This window comes from Phlebotomus argentipes, unplaced genomic scaffold (assembly GCF_947086385.1).
Source record: "Phlebotomus argentipes unplaced genomic scaffold, Phlebotomus argentipes genome assembly contig_42, whole genome shotgun sequence".
In the NCBI taxonomy this organism is placed as follows: Eukaryota; Metazoa; Arthropoda; class Insecta; order Diptera; family Psychodidae; genus Phlebotomus; species Phlebotomus argentipes.
In genome coordinates this window covers 804949-829817 of record NW_026776171.1, presented here as the reverse complement: position 1 = coordinate 829817, position 24869 = coordinate 804949, and the positions used below count along the sequence as shown (strand labels likewise).

At 40.1% G+C, this 24869-nt stretch overlaps 3 protein-coding genes across 3 annotated transcripts; all 3 read right to left on the bottom strand.

The window, feature by feature from the left end:
- Window positions 1-1319: 1319 nt before the first annotated feature.
- LOC132257158 (3-hydroxy-3-methylglutaryl-coenzyme A reductase) lies at window positions 1320-11436 on the bottom strand. Its single transcript, XM_059753945.1, has 7 exons — window positions 11098-11436; window positions 6720-6807; window positions 5430-5882; window positions 4723-4839; window positions 4040-4622; window positions 2856-3901; window positions 1320-2511 (listed from the first exon to the last, which is right to left on the bottom strand). Exons 1-7 carry the CDS (start codon window positions 11405-11407, stop codon window positions 2415-2417), a joined length of 2694 nt encoding a protein of 897 aa, XP_059609928.1. The 5' UTR covers window positions 11408-11436; the 3' UTR covers window positions 1320-2414.
- A 9273-nt stretch (window positions 11437-20709) lies between these two features.
- Window positions 20710-23119, bottom strand: LOC132257237 (uncharacterized). Its single transcript, XM_059754074.1, has 3 exons — window positions 22955-23119; window positions 21694-22824; window positions 20710-21579 (listed from the first exon to the last, which is right to left on the bottom strand). The coding sequence occupies exons 1-3, from the start codon at window positions 22998-23000 to the stop codon at window positions 20930-20932; spliced, it is 1827 nt and encodes a 608-aa protein (XP_059610057.1). The 5' UTR covers window positions 23001-23119; the 3' UTR covers window positions 20710-20929.
- An 82-nt stretch (window positions 23120-23201) lies between these two features.
- LOC132257238 (uncharacterized) lies at window positions 23202-24856 on the bottom strand. The gene is made up of 3 exons (XM_059754075.1): window positions 24766-24856; window positions 24244-24704; window positions 23202-24188 (listed from the first exon to the last, which is right to left on the bottom strand). Exons 1-3 carry the CDS (start codon window positions 24788-24790, stop codon window positions 23319-23321), a joined length of 1356 nt encoding a protein of 451 aa, XP_059610058.1. The 5' UTR covers window positions 24791-24856; the 3' UTR covers window positions 23202-23318.
- Window positions 24857-24869: the final 13 nt, after the last annotated feature.

The following is a 24869-nucleotide window of genomic DNA, read 5'->3' as shown; positions in this document are numbered from 1 at the left end:
CGTTTGCATTGGTGTAAAAAGATCATTTAGAGCAGAGATAAAAAACATTCCCGTAATATTTCACTTTCATTCGTGATTTATAAGCGGAAAATGTGAGTTGCAACATTAGAATAATTTGGGAATGTTTGATATGGGCTAATGAATGAAATGTGGGATAGTTTTTCATTGATAGCATGAAAAAAGAATCTATAATTGAGGTGTTTCAAAATGCGGTTTTACATTAATTCAGGCGATGCTCTTAGTTATCTATATTGCAGAGCATAAGCTTCATGGCTCGAAATAAGAGTTAAAAAACTCGTTTTTCTTCAAAGCATCAGTAAAAAAATTTATTGACTTGATTATAATTTCTTTTTTCATTTGATTTTTGTTCAGAAATTGTAATTTCGTCTATTTTTCTTGGGTTATTTCTTTAGAAATTTGGCTAAGAACAAGATAATTTATTCCAAGATTTTTCTTTACATAAATGAATTGAGATTAAAATATTCACATGAAGTTTTTTTTTTAAATTCAGTTTGCATAAATTTTGGCGATTCTCTGAAACTTTGAAAATAAAATATCTGCAGATCGCATTGTATGATTTTATTCCTTAAAATAAGACGCAAAACACACACTTTTATGCCAATTTCTAGATTTATATTTGGGTTCTTCAAATTCCAAAAGCGGCATTCAGATTTAAGAAAATGTAGAAAGGATTCTCAATGGTAAACGATAAAACGGATATTTTTCTAAGTAATTCTTCCATTAATTAACACAATTTCTCTCTCATTTCATTCAACGAAAACCGAGGCTTTAACTTGACATGAAACTTTTTCTATTTCAACCTTGGCTTTTCCCTGCTCTTAATCAAAATCAGATATCCTTAACAAAAACCTTAAATGCATATTACTTACCAGGCAATTTGTGCAAATGAATGAGGCATGAAACAAAGTAGAAAAGAGCAAAAGAAACACTTTCACGTCTTTTAACCGTATTGCGGGCGAGGGAATCATCTCATAAATTATACCTCCTGAGTCGAATGCAAATGATTGTTTGAGCATTTCTTCGTTGCGTAACTCTTTCACTTCACGACCTCCAAAGCCAGTGGATCAATTTCACTTTCTCTCCATCGCTACAGTCTCGGAGTCGCTCTTCCTGGCCACTTCTTCCGACACCGCGAGTCGATGAACCTGACAAGCAAGGCCAAAAAGCGCCCGAGATCACGTCGTGACAAAGTATCTAAATATTGAACATTGAAGAAAGTTGTGAAAGAAGAAATTTTATACCCCTTCTTCACCATTTGAATTCCTCGTGGACTGGATTTTTTCATGCTCATCAGTGTGTTTTACTTCCAAGTTCACTTTATTTTTCTGCTTGCTTCTCTCTGCAATGATTACATTATTAGCTCCTCGATTCTTGTGCCTTTTTTCTTCATTTCTATATACTTTTTTTCTTTTCCTAATGCATACAGAATATGAGATAAGACAGTGATCTGCAATTTGAATTCTAGCTCCTTATTTCAGCAATAAATAGGCAACATTGGGTAAGATTTTCTTTCACTATTTGATAAGAAGAAACGCATTTTAAATTTAATAGACTGTGCATGTACTCATCATTAACACTCAATGGAAGACTTGTAGTCAATGAAAAAGGTATTTTTCTCTCTCTTTCTCTTATATGCTCTTAAGCAACGCTGTGTGTCAGTTTTTGTCCAACGATATGAAAAAATACACAAAAATAATTACTATTATTTTGGTAACAGATATTTCTTACGTATGGCAACTGTTTAACAAATCCTTTTCATTCATCTACAACGCTCGGTTTCTCTCCACTGCGTTTCCCTAATGCACAAAAAGTAAACAAAATACAATAGCTAGCTATCTAAAATTAAAAACATATGAAAAACAATTATACAATTATTTTTTTTACTCCATGCCATGATTTTTTTCATCTCTTCTTCACTTACTAATTCTATCATTCTAATTATTCACAATTTTTCTTTTTCACGTATAAACTAAAAACACATTTACTTCTCTCATTGCATCTTAAGTATAATAAATCAAAAAATATCCCCTCCTCAGCCCTCCCCATTTATTTTGTCCCACCCACAAAACATCTTTTATAAGGTAAAATGGAAAATTTATAGAGCAAATTTCCCCTTTTTTCTCACTCTTTTTCTTGCACTGTTTTTCAACATTTCCCAACATAATTTTCTTGCTTCACCAGAAAAAAAATTGCACTCCTAAGTAGAATTAACATTACACAAAATAACATTCTTTTCTCCTCCTTTTTTTCTCCATCTTCAGCCCTCAACTTTACAAATTGGTTTTTCTCACATCTCCTAAAAAATTGTGTCCACTGATTTGTTCTCAATTAAGTCTGCATTTTATGCATTTCTTTATTATTGCAATATTTGCAAATCTTCCACCCACTCCTTATCATTGATTCTTTGGACTGTACACACGAAGAAGGCTGTCCCCCGTTGCACTATTCACGCGTGACTGTGGCATTCCTGAGTTTACATTAATATAAGACCTGCAAAGAGAAGGATTTCAATAACAAATTATTCAGAATTCACACATTTTCTCACGATCACTCTACGTCTAATTGTGGAATTGGAATGTCTTAAAAACGGCTATCATTGAATCCAAATGACGACGTTAGACGCGACGTAGTGAAATGCCATCGGCAAAAAATCACCATGAGATGCTATAAGTTTTTGCAGACGCGATATTACTCGCATGAGTTCAACGAAATCACTCTGACAAGCGTAGACGAGATCATTTTACGCACGACAAGTAAACTTTAATTGACATGTCTGGCTGTACAGTTTAGCGGGAAACCACAGCGGAAAAAGGAGGCAAAAAGTCAGGACTCACCTATTGTGACGCATGTGACTCTTGACTAGATCACTGTTGACGAGTGCCGACATGAGACTAATCTCTCCGGCCATCACCGTGGCACAGATGATGCGCGCCAGTTGCTTGGCATTCTCCGCCGGATGCGTGGCGTGCGCTCCACGGACGCCGAGCATCTCGAGGCACGCCGACTGGGCCGGCAACACCGTGCCACCACCAATTGTGCCCACCTCGAGCGATGGCATCGTGCACGTCACGTAGAGATCCTCCCCACTCTCGCCGCACACCTCCATGCTGGTGCTGCAGTTGCTGCTGGTCACGTTCTGTGCCGGATCTTGTCCCGTGGCCAAGAAGATTGCCGTGACCATGTTGGCCGCATGGGCATTATTGCCCCCAATGCTGCCCGCCATGGCGCTACCCACCAGATTCTTCAGCTTATTGCACTGCACCAGCGTCTTGGCGTCGGTCTTGAGAATCATCTTCAGCTTGTCCGCCGGTATTATGGATTCACACACCACATGCTTCCCCCGGCCCTTGATCCAATTCACCGCGGCGGGCTTCTTGTCCGAACAGAAATTCCCACTCAAGCTGATGATTTCCATCTCCGGGAAGATCTCTTGTATGCACCTCAGCGCCATTTCAGCACCCTTGGACACCATATTCATGCCCATGGCGTCACCAGTGTGAGATCTGAAGCGAATGTACAACGTGCGTCCGTCCACTCCGATGAGGATCTCCTGCAGACGCGCATAGCGACTCGTGGAGTCGAAGGCATCCTTGATGCGCACATAATTCTCCTGCGTCTCAATCCAACGCTTTGCCTGAGACGCCCGATAGACATCTGGAAAGCGAACACAGGGCGCTCTGGTCATGCCGATATCCTGCACCACACTCGTCACACCCCTGGACAGGAGAGCCTTGCATCCACGGTTTGTACTCGCCACCAGAGCGCCCTCCGTCGTTGCCATCGGCACGAAATATCGCGTTCCATCCAGAAGCAACGGTCCGGCATAACCCACCGGAATCTGGACATAACCAAGCACGTTTTCACAGCACGCATTCATCACCTGTTCAAAGGCAAAATAAAGTAATGCGAATTAGTGTTTCTCTTTAATCTCTCGCCCTGATAAATTTTGTGAGGCACTGAACAAATTGTCACATCCTCAATAAACTCTCTAGAAAAACCTCCTATTGAAATCTCTCACCTTGGAATAGTCATAGCCTCTGTAGGGGAGATTCTGAAAGACATCCATCGGAATACGAGCTTCAGTGGCCATCACTTGTCGCCTAATCTTCACACCGCGCTCAGGATCATTCAGGACAGATTCAATGTTGTACAGCGGACAGTGTCCTCCGCCAGCCTTCACAATCAACCGAATCTCCTCATCACTGAGACTCGCTCCGCGATCTTGCGAATTGAGAATCTCCACACATTCCCGCACAGGTCGAGGCGGTGGACTTTCCTCCTCTTTCTCCACATCTTCAAGCTCCTCCGCCACACGCAGCCACTTATTCTCCGTCTGCGTTGTCTGATCAAGATATGTGGTGTCATCATCCAACGTAAACAGAGGCTTCCTCTTTGTCTCCTTTGCACAATCAATAGCGTCACCATTGGACGTGACTTTAATCTCTACACCGCCATTACTATGTGTATTATTACTGTCGTGACTTTCGCCCAAATTTAACTGATCCGCCAAATCAGCACGATCCTCAAATAAGATCAATTTGAAGGTGAGAGCGATTATCACCACCATAAAGATTATTTGTTCGGCACTCAATGCAATCCATCTGATAGTGAGAATGAGGAAGAGAAAGTGTTATCAGTCAATATTTTCTCATTAGCATTTTTAGTGGTGAGTAAAAGAGTGTATATAGAAAGATCACTCACTTCATGATGTATCCTGTAAAGTCCGTTGGCTCTGTGCGATTCAGGGAAACAGTTTGTGGTGCATTCGATAGTGTGACAGTTTCAGACTCGCTTTCCCTATCTGAGAACGTGAATCGACTGAAAAATAGCAGAATTTCACGATCAATTGTCAATTTATTTCAAATATCAATAAATCTAACAAAATATCACCTAAGAAAAACCAGAAACTTCATTGCAACACCCAAAAAAGTAACAATTATTACTGCAATAGTTGATAATAAATTTAAACACTGAAAGATCTTTCGACGAAAAATCCCACTAGAAACTCACTGACATTCGTCAAAGCGTGGAAAATGTTTACTTGTGATCTTGAAGAGGAGACTAAATCAACTGTGCTGACGAGTTGTTGAGAATCTTCTAAATAATCTCTATCATCTCTTCTCCCTCTTCTCCCCTATGAGTGTCTCCTCAACACACCACAAAAACCCACCTTTTTGTCCACCAAAATATTCTAATGATGTCTTTCGTACGACATATTTTTAATGTATTCTCGAGATGATAAGATTTCTTACGCTAATCCCTTTTATTTTCGTCTTTCAGTGACGGTAAAATGCTAATTTACCTCACGAATAATCCATTATCTTCAATTGCATTGACGCTATACTTGTTTGACTTAAAAATAGTCCTTTGCGGATCTCTCTTCATCTTCTTCGTTTTTTCTTACTCACCTGTGAGCATGTACAATAATAAGTCCGGTTGACATTATGATCTTGACTCTCTGCACAACGGGATTTGGCTTCTGATCCTCATCATAGAGGGCTCGGGTCAGAAGGGAATTCTTGCCCTTCACAGATCGCGCCACTTCAATGCCATTCCGCGAGAGCTCCAGAATCAGTGACAAACACGCCGGATACAAGGTCATGAAGAGGACATAATTCACAATCACGGACATCACAGCAAATCCACACAGGAGCTCCAATCGATGCACACCAGACAATGTTCCCACGCGAATCACCAGAGCCTCCACGAGGGTGTCCAGAGAGATTGACGGCCCAAGAATTTCCATTCCACGAGCAATAACCTTCGTCACTTCGGCCTGATTTGAGCAATTCAGTGCCAATTGAGCCAGAATTCCCACCTTTGACAGATCAACGAGGAGGAGAAAGAAGAACATTGCGTCCCTGTAAGCAAACAAGCCAATGAAAGACGATTAGGATTCCTCTTACTTTAACAGACTCAGTCACATGGAACACTTTCTTAATCACTGCAATATCAAACAATAATAAAAACCAGTGAATAAAAGTATGCAATAAAATTCAGAAAACACCTGTTGACGCTCAACAATCACGCATTTTACACAGAGAAGATAAAGTGAAATACACATTTTGTAGGAAAAAGTTGTGTTAAAATTTCTAAACAGTGACGTAAAGAGCGTAAAGATTGCTCGTTTCCATGTGATAAAAACTCACCTCTCGCAGAGAGTGATAACGTAGGTCAATAGACGAAATATAAAATCAAATAATCTATTAATCAATTTGATGTCTCTTTTGCAAAGCTGATAAGTATTGGCAATATTGCTGAGACTTTATTGATCAATAAATTCCGTACCTTATTAAAATTATCGCTTACAGTCTTTTTTTACAACTGTACTCTACAATTTACGTAAGTATTTCATGGCAAATTTGAACCAATTTCCCACATCTATTTTTTCACCCTTCATCGCGCGACTCATGTTTAACGTTAACAGCAAAAAGTGAGTCAAGATCTTTTCTAAATCCTACAACTCAATATATTTCCCCAAAATTATTTGAACTTGTTTAGATTTTCCACATATACACACACGAGAAGGAAAGTGTGAAGAAATTCCTGCCAATAAACAACGCATTTTTTCGCACACTCAATCATCAACATGGCGCAAAACACTGTTTAACTAGATCTCCACCCGTTCGTGGAAGAAATACGCACTTGCAGTGACATCAAGCAGACACTCTATTCACTGAAGAAACAAATATACTCACTTGAGATCAGCGACGGAACTTCCCAGGAAGTAGAAAACCGTCGCCATGAAAATAAGACTAGAGACGAGTGCGAAAAGTACAGCAATTCCTGCAAGTGAAAAGAGTTGAGATGTATTATTTGAATAAATAAATTTCTGGGATTTTCGACTGCGTTTAATATTCACACAATTTCATGTCAATGGCGTGACGTAATGTTCTAATACAAGTTGAATTGAGGGAGAGTCGAAGCTCCGGCCGTACATGAGAAGTTTATTTCTCTTTTTTAGCCTAAAATAAACACACGGAAATTGCGTTTATTTGAGCCAAAAGTAAATTTTCAATACAAATTCGCATTTCAACATAAGGTCAAGGCATTTTTCTCATCGTCCAACTAAATAATGCCTGCAAGACATTTTTTTCCGCTGCCCTAACACGCTTTGGCACTTCTTCCTTAGAAGACTTGTGTGTCTAATGTGTGTCTAAACTGACTGAACTAGTTGAGAAATTACATGACATCCTAATTTAATCCAATTCCATAATGGCAATGACTTTATTAGCAAGTTTTTAGTCGTCTTCCAGAGAGTTCGACCACTTCCTGAAGACACTTTTACCTTCGCTGTCCACAAACGTTTTTTTCTGTGAACCGAACGTCTTGAGAATAAACCGGAAAAATTCCTCTTTTGCTCAATGATCGCTCAACCTCAGAGACAATTTCTCAATATTTGCACAAAAGCCACATTTTACAAATTTGCCCAGCCGACGAAATTATGCTCAAATTCGGTGATTTGTTTAACTTGTAATTTTTGGAGGCAGTCAAGAATCAAACAAGGACCTTCTCTCAAGTACCACTTCCCGAAAATTTTAACCCGCTTTATTGTCTCCTCTTCATGGATCACTTAAACGGGAAAAACCTCTGCGCCATCAGATGAAGCATTGAGAAGAGTAAATTGTATGCGGATTGTAGAAAAAAAGAAGAAGAGAAAAATCTCTCATGGCTGTTCAGTATTCCAATTCCGAAGAAGGCACAAAATATATCTGCTTATTGTCAACATGTTAGGCTGCTAGAGAGTATATTTTCATGTTGCGTGATATGACTTTTCAATCGGACTTATACAATTTTGCTGCACACACAACTCTGAGTTATCACACAAGCCATTGATACTCACACAGAAGTTTTTAAGTAACCCAAATGAGAGACGATCACGGGAAATATGACATACGAAGAGCTGAATTGATTGCATCGCATAATTGCCACTGTTATTCAAACTATCTAATTAGACATCAGAACATAATCTCATCACTCGCGTGAACCCTGAGAATTGTGTGATTCACTCTTCATCATTAGCTAAAGCATCACAGATTTCCCCCCTCATGGCATCTCATGCAAGAAACATTGTCCCACTTTCGCGAGAAGCAGCACAATAATTAATTTTGGAGTTCAAGGAGACAATCATGCAACAGCTCAGCTTTTTTTTTCCTTCACACTCAACAAGCCCAAAAGACACCCAATGTGAGATGTACACCATTGCGTCTCTTTTGCTACAGATTTCCATCACAACACATTGCACATTGAAGAGAAAATTGCGATAAGTGGTCACTCTTTTCAGCCGCCACTGCAAATTTCCAGCACAAACATAAGGTTGAAAGAGAAGAGAAGAAAAAAAAAACACCCAACGATGGAATATTTGCAGAGTTGTAACATGAAATTTTGCACGATTGAATTGAAGTCAAGGGCGTCCAGCAATACCCAGTAGCATTTTGTCCATTCTTTCTCATCTATTTATGACCCTCTGAAGCTGTTTTTGCCCACACGCAACTTATTCCACTTGAAGATGACACAGAAAAAGAATTAATGCTTTGCCCAGAGAGATGCGCCGCGCATTGCAATCGGCAATGAAAAAACCATCCAAAATTTCTTACAAGTGTTACATACTTCTCACATTAGCAGAAAACACTTCTGACCTTCATGATTTTTCTCTCTCTCTCTCTCTCTCTCGTTCTTCAGACAATGTGGCAATTTTTATAGCCAAGGAAAATCACTCTATCTTATGATCTGTTCAAAATATGCAGGAAATAATTAAGAAAGGATTAAATATTACATTTAAACAAAATTTTACGTCTCATATAAATCCCTATAAACTTTCTTTATCATCGCGCTAGACAAACAAATTACACCAAATTACACGAAACAGTAAAAACACGTGCAAGAAATTTACTCTTCTCACAATATTACAATCAAACTACTTATAAAACCACACGTAGAAATTACCCAAAAAAAAGGTTTAATATTGTTATTATTATAATTTTTTTCAGCACATGAGGAGATATTCTTGATGGTGAACACGTGCTAAGTAAATCGCTTCCAGTTTGAGAAAGATTTACAATTACGGCCAAAGAGTATTTTTCATACATACTGCGCAATTATGCCATCCACAGCACTGCAATTCATTTCATCAACTTGACAGGTTAATCCAATTTGCACGCTGATGAAGAGCAATCGTAGAGGTAAGCATGTGATCTTTGACTTTCAGTGGGCAGCATTAAATTGCATTAAAAGACAAGCAGAACAGCTCACGATTCGCCTAACAAATTGTCATTTCTGCAAGTTTGTTTCAAAGGAGTATTTCTCAACCGAAGAAAACACCAAAGAGTTTAAGCCCGCAGTCTTCAGAATGTACAGCATATTTCACTTATAAATACTTATTTTATATGTTGCAATTGAATTACAATTTTTGCATTCCTCACTTTGATCAAAATCGAAAAATATTTGTTTACACACAAATTGAATTTATCGTCTGTGTGAAAATCAAATGCAAACGCATTTCAAATTCTATAGTCTCATCTTACTCACGTGAAACCAATACTTTATTAAATGGTAACTTATGGTCATTTGAGGTTGTTTCTCACTCCATCAACCTCTTGTCCCTCTCTCTATCTAATGCCCCCAACCAAGATGTGAGGCGCAAGATGCAAAAAAGCACCTCCAGATCATGTGAATGTCTGTCAAGTATATGCATAAAACTTCACCACAAGAGTCAACGAGTCAAGTGGCCACAATCTTGTGTGGCAAAATATTCGTGTCATGGTTCAATGACAATGATTTAATCGCTTTGAACCGATTTCATACCTCTTTGACCAAGTCTCTCTTGCACATTGCATTCGCCAGACTCTCAAGCGATGTATAAACAACATTTGCGCGACTTCGAGCCTTTCTCAACTTCAGCCAAAGCCGAAGAACAATGAATAGAGTGAAAATATTGCAAGAATCTCTCTCTTTCTCTCTCGTTCGCTCTTTCACAACATTAATAGTCAATTTCAACACTCTAATATTGCCATTTCTTCCTCTCTTTTTCTCCCTCCTCGCAGAATTACCTCAAATGTGACTTGTATCCTTTCGCAATTGATCACCAAGAAAATTTTATCTCTTTCTCTCTCTCCATGTCGCCACAAAAATGCACACTCCAATGCATCACAATCCCACTAAAAGGGGGTAATTAATTAAATGTCTTGCAGCAATAATGACATACTATGTGATTGAATAACTTTAGTGCAAGCCAATGTGATAGATATTGAGGTATTTTGCACTGTCCAAATTATGCCACACTCTATTAACCAATTGTCTTTGCATGTTTTCCCATCTTTTGTGAGCAAAAACACTTGTGTGTGCAAAAGACGCCAACAACTTGTGCGAATTTTACCATATATATACACATCAATTGCACACACAAGAGTAAATAGGAAATTGTACTTTACCCAATAACACATTGCCGATTCCCGTGTTCAATCAAATACAAGTGTTGGGAAGAGGCTCAACAAAAATGCACTCTTTCAAGCAACACACAAACACACACAAACACTGTACAACTTTCTAATCTCATGCACTCATAATAAGAAAAGACATCTCTTCACAATGAGAGCCGGCTGGCAGTGGAGACGCCTGGTCACCCGGCGTCTCCACTGTTGTGCCGGACTTGATTTTTTGAGGAATTTAGAGTGTGTGTCTTTTGGGCAAAATCTCAACTGTTTGCCACATATTTTCTTGCATTTCAAGTCTATGTTCGTGGGAAATGCTGTTGAACTCGCTCAAATATTCCGAACCAACTTCAACAAACAGCGCCAAGAATGAGTTCACAAGAAGACTTTATTTCCAAAAGTCTGCTCGAGAAATGAATTGTGGAAATATATGAAGTATTTTTTTTTAGTTGATTTATGGATCAAATGTTTGTATACTCGAAGGTTGAGATGCTGAATTTGTTCAACAGATCATATAAATGCTTCTATTTGCGGAAAAATCTGTTTACGTTCTGCCCTTCGATTTTCTCTGTTTCAACCACAAAATTCCCCATAATTTCATGTGTGAAGGGAACACAGATGTCAGTGTTCAATTGGTTCAACTTACCGAGAATGTACTTGGAGCCGAGCTTGTGCAGATTTCGGAATTGGTAGTAGCAATAGAGGACGGCGGAGCAGCGCACAATCGTCATGAGGATGACATCGGCGGCGTTGTACTCGGCCATCTCCTGATCCTCACACGTGTCTCGCCAGTCCCAACCGTGGCATTGACGTTGTGCCTGTCGCACAGCGGCCGGTGGCGATTGATCGCCACTCTTGCAGGTCATGCACAGGGTCAATGTGACAACGGTCACAATCACCTCCCACGGATGGGAGGCGCAGAATTTGCCGTGGGCACGAAAAAACTGCCCCATCATGTTTGATCAGCGTCCAGGAACTGCTCCCGAATCCGGTGATCTTTCTCTCGTGTCTGGAAGAGAAGGAAGCAAAAGCTTAGTCATTTGTGATATTTTTTTTTTTGGAAGTCAACCACACACAGTGTCTAAAAATAAACATCGCGAGTGCATGAAAGTGTCGGAATTAATATTATATAGAGACACTCTTCATGGGAAATTGAATTTCTGCAAAAACAATAGCAGCAAATTCAGTCAGAAATTCACAGAAATCCAACCGGCGAGTGGTTCTTCTTATTGAGCGTCTCTCACTCTTTCTTATTTTAGAAACATTTTCATACAATCATAAATATTTCCACCCACACATTGCTTTCTCATTTAGAAACACCACCCAATAATACCTTATTGACGGCAATCTAAGCCACAAATTTCCTCCCCAACATATTGATTTAACATTTTGGCGTATCTTATAAACAAGATCAGGGAAAATTTTCACCTCTCTCAAGAGCACGGAAAATCTCCTAGCACAATTAAAAACAATGGTTGAACAATAAGTTCATGGTATTTTCCTCCTCCCACAACACTGTGTTATTTTAGACGAAATTCACCCATCATCCAAGCGTGATTGTTATGAAATGTTGCAGCTTTTACCACAATCAACACCACACCACGAATTAACTCGTCAATTGCGATCTTGCGAATCTCACGTTGAATTCAAAGGATAAAAGGCTTCAATCGAAGTCTCCATTTGCAATTATCGAGCACAAAGATATTTTCCAGAGGCAGTTTGTTTACCAAAAAATTATGTGAGTTGCGCTGCTTTTGTGCCTCACAAACGCTTTTTTTTTCTTGGGCACTTCTTCGGAAATTATACTACAACATTATTAATATGTATGTATATATTCGCCAAAAAGTGAGTCTCTCTCTCTTTTATAATTCGCTCATGATCATCCGCATTGTTATTTAAGAGAATTACAAAAGTTTTCAAGAAATCATTCATAGTTTTTTTTTATCGCATACGTTTGGCTAAAATTTTCTTTCTCGCCACCACCGTTTCATGATAAAACCACTTTCTGTGATATAATCAAATGAATTTAATGTATTTTTTTTTCTTCATATATCAGTGGAAAAAGTGTACTCAAGTGTCTGTTATGAGGAGTGTTTTGTATTCTTCTTCAACCGTTGCGCAACACCAATTACTTCTTCGACACTCTAATCCAGTTATTTGAATACTTGGGATAGGTCAAACCCTATAATAGTGGCTCACAGTGGATTTAACGCAGATGTAAAAAAAATGTTTCTCACGCTTTTACTCCCTAAATAGACATTAGAGTGAGGTTATGATAAATCTATCATTTCGATAGTGTTGAAATCAACATAAATTGTATGTTTTACTGTTAGTTTTTTCGCCTTTCTTTTCATTCGTTATTATCTCTCTCTCTATGAACTAATGGGCGCTCTTAAGATAGGAGAAAAAAGCCACAAACAACAACAACACTCCTCAACGAAAGATGCCTTTTTGGCCCTTCATTTAGATTAGGAAATTTCAATGAAAATTGGAAATTAGGGAAAAGTTGATGCGGTTGAGTAAGGTGATTAGCATAAAAAAGCAGCACATTTATTCTCTCTCTCAGGCGCACACTTTTGAAAATGTGAGAAACTTTTTTTTTCTTTCTTCACTCAAGACATTGGAAAACCTGTTCTTAATGATCAATTGGTTAAATAAATAAATTTTTTGAACGAGGCTATCTTTCTTCTATGTACACGCGGGGCTTTTTCTGCCTCTATTTGCCCAAGATATCATCTATTTTTAACATGATCCACAAACAGAAGCTTTTTTCCCCCGCCACAAAGTGAAGAAAACACAGCCAAAGACACTGAACGTGAGTGAAAATCGCAGCAAAACTGCATTTCTTCCTCATCACTGAAGTTGACTATCTAATGTACAGAGAGATCATCATCAACAACACTTAATCCAGCTCCGAGAGACACATTAAATGGCATTACATAATCGAGGTCTTGGCGCAAAATTTTCATCGTCCACAGTTTTATGTACTTATTTACTTTAACGCATTATTGTTAATGCTAATAAATTATTGAAACATACTTGAGGAGGAGAGGCAGGAAAAAAAGTTCACCAAGTGTTGTATGCTTGGCTGTGAAATATTAGATGAGAGACGCGCTGAAGAGGATGTTTTCTTTGCCAACAAAAATCTATTATCGAAGACTCTTTTTGCAGTGAAAATAAAAGAATTTTGGAGAGGCAAAAGAAAAATTCCCATTCAAAAATGGTGTTGATTTTTGTTTGACAGAAATAGCCAAAAGAATTATAATTTTTCAGCCGCATGGAAACCAAATTGAACTTATTGAGGAGGCAGAAATTCTGAATAAACAGAATAAAACATCTATTTACATTACAACCCATCTGCAATTTATCTCTTTGCAAAACGCTCATTTAAATGGAAATTATTCAGGTATTTCTTCTCACCTTTCGCATCCACAAATGCCCAACCATTGGACTTTGTGGATTTATCTCTCTCATCGTCGTGTGCGATTGTTCTGGACATATTTGCCCAAAAATAACATGTTTTATATTCAGCAAAGTAAAACACAAATATATATTTCACGAAAGCGATTACTTCCTTCAATGATTGGAATAATAAGTAAGAAAAGAATTTGAATAGGCACGCAAAGATTGCAAAGTGTGACATCTGCTATTAAAAATTACATCACACGGATGTTAAGAACACACAAAGGCGTTTGTTTCACACCTTCAGAAACTTCCTTTTTACCCCACTTTCAGTCAAATAAAGAAGCTCTGCATGTGATTTATTTTAATTGCTAACAAGTAAAATAATTTTACAGTGGCACAGATAATTTTTATTGTAGTCAATTAATTCGACTTTATTCATCCGTCATATTCGAGAAAGCCAATGAACTTGTTCTGAGGACACTCATTAATATTTTACTACTTATGCTCATCCTCGACATAATAAAGTCATTTCCAATGAACTAAAGAATATAGATAGTCATCTCTTGAGCGATTCAAAATTGCTGGCAACAATTGTGATTAACCTTCGCCATTCTGCATAGACGGCATAAACAATACAAACAGCAAAAACTTAGAGACAACAATTCACGTGCCTTTGCCACTCTTTTTTTCTCCTCTTCTTCTTCAATCACCTGAAGTTGAGGTATAATAGTGTGAAAAAAGAGCAACTAAATGCAATTATTCAACTCAACATTGAAATTTATCAAAACTTCCATTCTTGCTCGAGGAACATTAATTATATCTTCCTTCTATTTTCCTGCACAATTTCTTATGCATGTAAAATACACATTAAAATATATGGAAAAGATTGAGCAGAAGCAACAATTAAAATGAAAAAAAGACACTAAAAATGTCTCAATGGTGTGACAATGTGAATAAAAAGTACTGAGACAGAATTTATTCACATGTAAATTGCACCATTCATTGCGCATGGAACTTTTTTGCAAATTAAACTTGGCAGTGACACTAAAGACACCCAGAGAGCTTCCCCGAAAGATCAAACCATTGAGAGACTTTAAAAGCATACAAGGTGAGAAAAAATAGATATTCACTGAAGATATACATGTTGCTTTTATGCGAAACACACGCGAAACTATGAAAAAAGAACCTTTCAGACAAAACTCACCTTTTTACCACTTCACAGATTCACTCAGAACAAGTCAGAAGAGTATAGTTTAAAGCGATTTTCAGCAAAATAAGTCGCATTACAGACTTAGTGGGGTTTTTTATACTCCCGCAGATTGAATATTAAAGCATATTTGTAAGTAATTTGCAGGTGATTACAAAGTGCAACAAAATTTCCCCATTTTTCATAAGATACACACAGACAAATTATACGCATTTTTCCGCACTTCAACCATTAATCAACTGTGATAATCTGGGTTTCTTGGTTATACCCAATTGTTATTAGAATCTGACAATAGATTTCTAAAGAAAAAAAATTATTTCTCTATCACACAATTGAAGACATTTGTTTATTTGTCTGTAAACACAGTAATTTTCCTGCAATTTTTTTTCCTCAATCTTTTATTGGGTTTTGCCAAACAATTTTCTGTAATAGTTTTATTGATCATGCCTTTTCACACATTCCACTGTAATTCACCTCATTTCCATATCTCCATAATTTCATCAACTCTTGCTCAAAAATATCACCAGTCAATTGAGAGCAATCACCTAAAAAAGTTTTGTGTGATTTCACTAGATTTTATATATCTACAAATCATTCACATATTATTTTACAAGCGCTCTTTAACCCAAAAAAATTTCTGTCATTGACAAAAAAATCACGAGATGGATCATTTTACATGGATTTCGCAGAGCAACACTAAAAGTGTCGAGGTAAAAGTCTCACAAAATTTGGTTGTCATTTAATTGAGTGACGCAAAACAGGCTGAAATTTCGGCACAAAAGTGTGAGATGGTTTTGCCCACTCTCACCTCACAGCTAATTAACCTTGAGGGATTCGATTGCAAAAGCATCCCCCGAAAAAGACCCGCGCGCACAGTCGCAAGATTATTATTCAATTCCACCAGCATCTGCAGGAGCGTCAATGTGTTGGGAAATTATCAAAATATCACAATATTTCAACTTTTGTCAGACACACCAAAGTGTTGAGAAAGAGAAAAGTTTGTATAGGAGAAGTTAACTGTTTTTTCTTTTTTCAACAAAAACCCATATAAAATGTGAACACTTTGTAGCAAGATCTCTCTTACTCTACACACTTTTTCTCTCTCTCTCCCTTTTACGGTGTCACACATCTAAAGCACTAAAAGAAGAAAAGCAAAAAACATGTCTTCAGCGCAGATCAATAAAATATCAATGAATGTTTTCCTTTAGCGTGAGATCATCAAATGTTATTAACCTTCGTATTACATCTTCATTGATGATTTTTCTACGTGAAACTCGCATGATCAAGGAAAAAAAAGAAGAGAGAAGACATGAAAACACCGCAAGTTTTCACTTTCATTTGCCATTCTTCTTCGGCCAACACACAGCGCACGATAAAGAGTCTCCTTTCCCACTTTGTCCAAAGTGTGTCAGTTTATTTCCAGCGAAAAGATCACCAAATATCCATCGGCACTCTGTGCGATATTGATTCATTGTGCTTTTGCTATATATTGAGCAAATAAAAGTCGCGCAGAGTTGAAAACATGTTAATGTGGCAGAAGAGAAAATGAAGTCAAACAATTGCATTATGAATGGATTGCAATTAAGGAGGTAAAATATAAGGAATGCTTGTGGGTGTATAAAATGTGTAAATGATATGTTATATATTAAATCTCTTGGCCAGACATTAGTTGTATTATTATTATTATTGCCAATTGCATAAAACCCACTTATAATCAATAATTATCGTGAGGTCTGATTTTTTTTACTCATCTTGCTTTGCTTTATTTTGTTACCAAACAACACAAAAAAATCCATTTCTTTTACTCGTGTTTTCATTTTCCTCCCTCCATCAACTTCTTCTTCTTCTTTCACTGCGCTTTTCCTCCCTCACCTTCGCTCATTCCCACACCTGATAAATGTATGTTATGGATATGTCTGTACTCTTTCCCTCTCTTTTTACCATGGCGTATTTTATTTACATTTAATATTATGAAACGCGGCTCCTCATGAATTTTTTATCCATTCTTTCTCTTTCTGGTCAACTCTTCTCGACTGTTGTGACTCCGATAAAAATTTTTGCATAACCACAAAAGTTGGAGTGTTCAAAAAAAAAGAAGGGAATAAATAAATAAAAAGTTGTCCGTCTACCTTGTAAAATCCCCACCAACAATAAAGATCGCTTTTGACTCTCCTTTTCGGCAATCAATAAAGAGAGCGATCGCATCGACGTAACGCTCTTTTATCACTGATATCTGCAACAATTTGTCGTCACGTGACGACAACACACAGTCGAGAAATTAACCCAATGTGTGCGTGTGTGTGTGAAAAATTTACACGGAACAAGAAATTAGGAAAAGAAGAGAAAAAACACTCAAAATATGTATTAACCTTGTACCTATTTTCTCGTTGGCGCACAGAAGAAAAAAAACCACCGCCGTTTCACTCTAATCCCAGGCACAACAGCTCAATTTCTCCGCCATATCGAAATTTCGCCCTAACGAAAATTAAACACACTCTTTCCTTCACCGTCACGATCGCGATCGTGAAACTATGTATATTTTCTTTTCCGCCAGGGAGAAAATTCAAGATCACATTTGATATAATTTTTTTTACCTCCGCAATTGCAAATCCCAACGGAGCACAAAGAAAAGGCCATTGTGCGGTTTGAGAGTCTCTCTTCTCTTCCAAATCACTTTCATTTTCATTCTCTTCCTCACCACACCGCAACATCAAAATAAAAGAGACAAACCCGCGAGGCTTGTAAAGTTTAATTTTTTGTGCAATAGAATAATATATTAATAAATTTTTCTTGCGCTGCGATTTTTTTCACTCCCTCTTTTTTCTCTTCAATCTTCTCCGTGAACTCCAACAAACCATCTGCAATTTTCACTTTCTTTCAGCCTCATTTGGAATTCATGCTCTCTCGACAGCACAAAAAAAGCGCCTCTTCCGTCTCTTTTTCACCCAATTTATCTCACCTCTTTCATCGACCACACAAATTTTATAATCACACACATGGCAAAAACTTCACTTTCATTGGCAATTATTTTCTGCTTTTCGGCCACTCTTTTTTTTCCACCAGATTTTCAGCAGCAACAGAAACCACTGAAGTCTCTCTCTCTCTCTCCCTCTATGCATATGTTGTTTTACAACGTTTTCCCACTGGCAATTTGAGAGCTTTTATAGTTGAGAGACAGAAAAAATTCAAGTTCACTCCAGAGCATGCATAAATCACCGAAGAAAATCGAGGGACAGCAGTTCAAGTTGAAGAAAGTGGACATGATTGAAGCAGGTTGTCTTACAAGAACTCTTGTCTCTAAATTGAACACTGCTTCGGAACAATTAAGTGTGAATTATGGCTCAAATTCACGCTGCAATACAGTATTTTTACTCCACATAAATCATGCCAGACATTCAAAATAATGCTTCACGTGATTAGGACACAAGGGCGCCGTTACACGATAAAGAGATGCATTTTGCGTTTTAATTGTCATGAATGCATAAAACTGTAAAAACAACAGCAAAATAATTTTTTTGGGAACTTAAAAACAATTCTATTGTTGTTTCTTGTCAATAGAAATGCATTTTTTTTATATCCCGATTAAATATTAATTAATTTCTATTCTAAAACCCGTGTTATATGTTCTCTTAAATATATCATTTAAATAAAACGTGATCTCAAGAATATTGTTTCCAGTATTTTCCACTTTATCGTGGGAATTTTGATAAAACATATTTTATAATTGTAGTTATTAATCAATTTTATTGATAATTGTAATTGTTGTTATTAAAATAGGTTGAATGCGGTGACTGAATATCATCACAACTTTCTGCTCTATGCGCGGAAATGCAGTGATATTGAGAGGTGTTAAGAGAAAACGCGCGCGCGCAGTTTATGAAGACAGATTTGAGCATGAAATTTGACGAGTCACACAATTAAAATTCCTCCCATTTCTTTTGCGAAAACCAAAAAAAAAATTGACGCATTTTGAGCGAAAGACGATCAAATTTCCTCAATCGACCGTCTTTTTGGAGTTCCAATTTTGCAGCATTGAAAAATAGTTTTGTATTTTACTTGCTCAACACGTAACTCTTTTTCAAGAGGCATAATATTCAAAGAGACGGTGAAAGTTTCATGAGCAGCGAAATATATTGGGAGGAGAGCGAGGAGAGTGAAAAAAAACTTATTAAATTACGAAATTTTAACACAAGACATCAGTGCAGAGTGCCATAAATTAAGAGACAAAACCATCAAGAGGAGGGCACAAAAGGTGTGCTTCTTTGCGCACTATTTTGCCATCTTCTTCTTTCTGCCTACAAACGCGAAATAATCTAAGTGTCACTGTTTTATGTGGCAAATGTTGGCGAATTTGCGGTCATTTCTGCGAATTTCGTCATCCCTCTTTGTCTGGAAAGTCACAAAAGCACCAGAAGACGACGAACTTCACTCCCGGAAAGGGATTTTCTTAGTTAAAAATCACTCACCTGACTCTAAAAGCGCCCAGCTGAAGGTGGTGATGATGAGCGGAGACTGTCTTCTCCTGATTCTCGACGTGTCTCTTGCGGAGCACACACGGCGGATGAGTCACACGAAAAGTTCAAAGATTGTTCAACTGTATATTACTCTCGCGCTACCTTATATAACGCTCCCGAGGGACTGGGATTCCGACAAGCGTGAACTCTCACAGCGATCTAACCGCTAAATGCACATTGTCACACTGTCAGATGTGGCAGGGTATCCGGGGCGAAGCACATGTGACCTCTCGGGGTGGTTTAGCTTCCATGAACAAGGTGGCGGAGCTCCTCTCCGGGCAGAGCACCTTTTGGATGAGAGATGTGAGAACAAAGAGGGAATCTGTGAGAAAGTCGCCTGCGCAACTTGGCGAGATGGCTCAAGAGACACTCTTCCGGACGAGCGATGCACTCCAACTGAGTGGCCAGAGAGACTTTTCCCGAGAGCCAACTCCTCCAGACACCACTGTGCGTACCGTCCTCAGGCGCTGGTGGGGGTCTCGCCGTCGTCAGCCGCATCGCACGGCTACGCACACATTCACAGACAGTGGGGCCCCCGAAAACCGTCCTCACACACACTCCAATCACTCCCAATTTTGCCCCAATGCAGCACGAAAATCGAAAGTACAGATCACGCCAGACATTTTGACACTTCGCTGTGTGTGACGTCGGAACCCGACTGACGAGCTTCGCACTGCAGTCCCACTATTGTCCGTCGCGTGCGCTCTTTCCTTAATTTCCACTGAAAATAAATTGCATTTCCACCCCCAAGAGATGGTACAATGTGGGAAAATGCTGATCACTGCATTCTTTCGCAGCCGGAAAGTGTAATGATAGATTATTTGATGTTAGCACGTGATGAGGGATATCAAGACTTGAGGGCTCTTCAGCCGGGTAGCGCATGCGGATTCTCATGAAGCACCGCAATTGTTTCCCGCTCCACAACAGAAACCTTCCAATGCTGGTGAAAGCATGCATTTCTGCCCTTTTTGCCCCTTTTTCTCCAGTCTCACTCGGATTTCAAAGTTGTGAGGAACTGAGGAATTGGGCTTCAACTCAAGGCATCAGTGGCCCTTCCTCACGCCGCGAGGATCTTCTCATGATCGCCACAACGGTTGCCAACCGAATCCAAAACTTCTTCTAAAAACCATCATTTTTACCTTCTATCTCGACTTTATTCTTAAATCATCATGATTTTGTACATTCTACAAAACACTTTTCAATTATTCTACCGAATGTTACAGTACAAAAATTCACATCTAGAAGCTGGATAAAATGGCCGGAATGTGATATGGACGGATCGATGAGATTCTCAATTGCTTGTCTTACATCCTAAAAAAAGAGAGTATAGTTTGGGGGTAGAGTTGGACGGATTAGTGCGCTAGAAAGGCAGCGAGCGCCACGAGGAGGAAAGAGGACACGTGCAGTGCTGATGAGGTGCTCTTGTAGAAGTCCCAGTCAAAGATCTTCACATAGTTCTCGGAATTCATCCACGGATCTTCGCCATCGTCGAAGTGCATTGGGCACTGATCGCGCTCTCGCTCATACTCCGTGGCGTCCACGGACACCACGGCGCCCTCGGTGTAGTTCCACGACGTCACATCCTGCCGGATGTCACAGAATGCGCCCACGGCCTGCGACATGAGCACGCGATTGAGATCCGCCCGCTGATACACCCAGCATCGGTACTTGGACAGCGGATCCAGATCGTCGTACGTGATGAGGTAGGATTTGAGATTCTCCTTCCAGAAGCCAATGCACTTCATCTTGTAATCGGGATCGGAGTAGATGTCCACAGGACGCCCCAAGTGGTCCACTGAGAGACAATAGTTCTCATCGATGGCCATCTCCTTCTGATCCGTATCGCACACGGACAAGTCCGAGATGTTCTGCTTGCAGTGAATGTCCGGACGCGGACTCAGCGTCACACCGCCCAGGATTCTCGTCACGAATGGATGCTCTCCGCGCTGTGTGAAATTGAATTTGCCCGCCACTGGACAGCGCACGGGAACAGGATTCTTGGCTGTGGAGAAAATCCCAGAAACATGACCAACAGTGACCCAATTGCAAAGGCAAAAAAGCATGCTAAGCAATTGATAAATTTGCCAAAGCAGTCAAAAAGAAGCAATGAACTCACCCAAGAAGAGATCATATCGCCACTGAACCTTGTTCTTGAATTGCACCCAGGAGCAGACTGTGCTGAAGTCGTCTATGATCACAGCCACGCCTCTTCTGTAGCGGATGATGTTGTGATGGCGCGGCACAAAGTCGAAGCAGACGTAATCCTTCTGGCAACCATCCACCGTCAATCTCGCCATCATCACGCGCGTGTCTCTCTGCTCGCGACACACATAAATCGTCCTGCGATATCTCGCCTTGTCCGGATAGTAAGTCTCGATGATGTGCGTCTCGTTGACGAAGACATCGGCATCGATGTTGGCCGTGTTGATCCAGTCGCCGCTGAAGTTCTGCGGCAAACGACAACCGGGCAGCACAACTTCGGCCTTCACGGGCGTCACGCGCATTCTCTCCGGCGACTTCTCCACTGTCTTCAGCGTGTTGCACTCTGCCGTGATGGACACGCCAATGTACAGATCGTCATCACGATTCTTCAGGAAGCAGCGATACTTCTCATCCTTTCGACTCTCCTTCGTGTTGGCCACGGCAAAGTAGTGATTTTTGCCCACAAACCAATCGCCCAGGCAACTGTACTCCACCACGCCGTTGAACGTGCCCGCCATGCCCTTGCACTGCTTGTACGTGATGTTGAACTTCTGGTTGGTGATGAGGAACTGCGTGCCTGCCGTCTGGCAGGAGCGAATCTGCGCATCCTGATGATCGCATTCGCCGGTGAAGCGGAAACGATTCTGGTAGGCAAATTGCCACACACCTTCGAGCGACGAACGACAATTTATGGGGATGTAGTTCTCATTGAAGAGCGTTATCAGCTGCTGCTCGGCATTTATGCCCTGACACACGCGCTCCACTGTGGGCTCCTCATCCGGCTTCAGATTCACGCACGGCGTCTCCACCTTCTCGAACACATTCAGCGTGCGCGGCAGCGCCTTCACGCAGTGGAAGCACCCTTCGCGATCCTTGAAGATCAGCATGTAATTGTTGTCCTCATCCTTCAGCATATTCACACATTCGCCCCGCTTTGACATCTTCGTGGCGTCCAGCACGGTCAGCGTGGGCTTTCCCACCTCCCACGAGAACCACGAGCCTCGCAGGATGAGTGGGATGGTGCAGTTGCATTCAACATTGACACCTGCAAGCAAAGACGGCGTGAGATGGGGCGCGCAGGTGAATTTCAGTGGAAAACTGGGGGGCTTTTTAGAGGCACAATGTCAGGAGGGTGTGGCAGACTGGTGAGTCAAACCCTGTGTTTTTCCACTTACTCAGGTATCCTAGGGCAATAATAGTACACCACAGCAACTTTTCCATCCTCTGAGAATGTATCAAAACACTATTTCACTAGAAATTATTGGAAATATTCAGAGAAAATGCATTATTTTTACATTTCTCTAATTGCGTTTATTTCCCACTGACATTAGTCAACTGAGAGCTTCAGATCTCCACCACTTGGTGGCTCCGCGCCGTGACACCGCAACTCATATTCAAAATTATCCAAGTAACGTACATTGATTGCTTCTTATTAGTGACTTTTATTAGTGAAAATTTGTGGAAAAGCGCTCTAATAAATTACAAATTACATGCCATGATGCTTCTCGTTATATAAATTTTGCTCGTCAGGTGGAATAGTCATGGGTTAGCCTCGCTTTTAGTGTTTTTACTTGTGATTTCTTCTGGATTTTTGTTATTTTCACTCTCTTTCTCAGGTTTTTCGAGTTTTTCCGATTCTTTATCATCTTTTTCAAGAATAGCGCTTTGCACTTGACTTTCTGTGTTGGGCAGTATTTGAACACGATCCCCGTCAGCTGTCTCAAGAGCTCCTGCCGCTTCTGTGAGACTCACAGTTGAATTCTGTCGCAGAAGATTCAAAAGTTTCTCAACACTCTGTCCGGAAAGGACCAAACGATCAGAACCTGAGTCAATCTGAGGCACATTCTGTGATTTCTGCGTCTGATCCACTCCGTGATCATTGAGATTCGTCACAACCGTTGGCACCACATATTTGAAGACGTACTTGAAAATGGTGATCAACATAAAGGTGGTGAAGAATAGAATTAAGGGCAGCAGGAGAATATTCTCCGTAATCGAGTAATTTGCGGAGATCTCTTTGAATGATGTTGCAGCTTTGTAGACGAATGTGCTGAACTGCTCCATTGTAATGTGACTGAAGAACTCCAGCAGAACCTCCGTGGGGCCACAAATGCTCCGCTGAGGACCGAACTTCTTCAGAAGGTGCTTCATGCATTCATCCTCAGAGTATGAAGACCGTGAAGACCATAAAGACCAGGACGACGTCACCTCACAAGGATTCCCCTCATTCTCACGATTCAGCTGCAGCAGCTTCTTGATCTCCAGTCTCCTGTTGCAGTCCATATACATCAGCAAGTAGCTGATGGCCACAATGGTGAGGATAAAGACTAGGACAATGTTTCTCTGCATCCGACGACTCACGAACCACACAAAACTGAGAGTTGTCATGGCGAGAGTGATGAAGAGAAGCTGAAATGCGAGAGAAATAAATGAAACTGGCCAGACGAACGCCCGGAAGACTTACAGTGTCTGAATTGTAGATTTCGTTGAGGTAGAAGGTAAAAATTTCCACGTAGGACATCACAATCTCCTTCGCCTGCTGCAGCTTTCCATCCCGCGACAGTTCAATCACCTCAAACACCACACTGTCGAGATCTCTGGCCGTCCGAGCCTCTTTCAGCTTCTCCAAAATCTTCGGTGTGACGAGCAGGTGAAGGGAACGGAACATTTGATCCCCATCCGGACTTTTGCGCAATTTCGATGTGTCAAAGAGGAAATTCACCAGTCTTCTGTAGAATACGAGCGACTCATCCACAGGACAGCTTTCGCGCGGCTCAGGTTTGTCCGTGGCATCCTTGGTGGCATCTTTATTACGTGTTCCGGACACCTTCTGCACGGACGCCCAAGCATGAGGCTCGACCCAGTCTTCGGGTATTATCACGTCATCCTGGAATGCTGCACAACTAATGATAATAAGTAAAAGTCCTGCAAGATGAGCGGCTGTTATTTTCACAAATCGAGCGGTGAATTAGTGCGGAAAACTCACCAAATCCATGAAGAAAAAGGTTCATGATCTCATCGCATGTGTGTTTACACTTTTCCACGTCACGGCCATTATCCAAGACCGCTTTATCCAAAGTGATGCTGTGA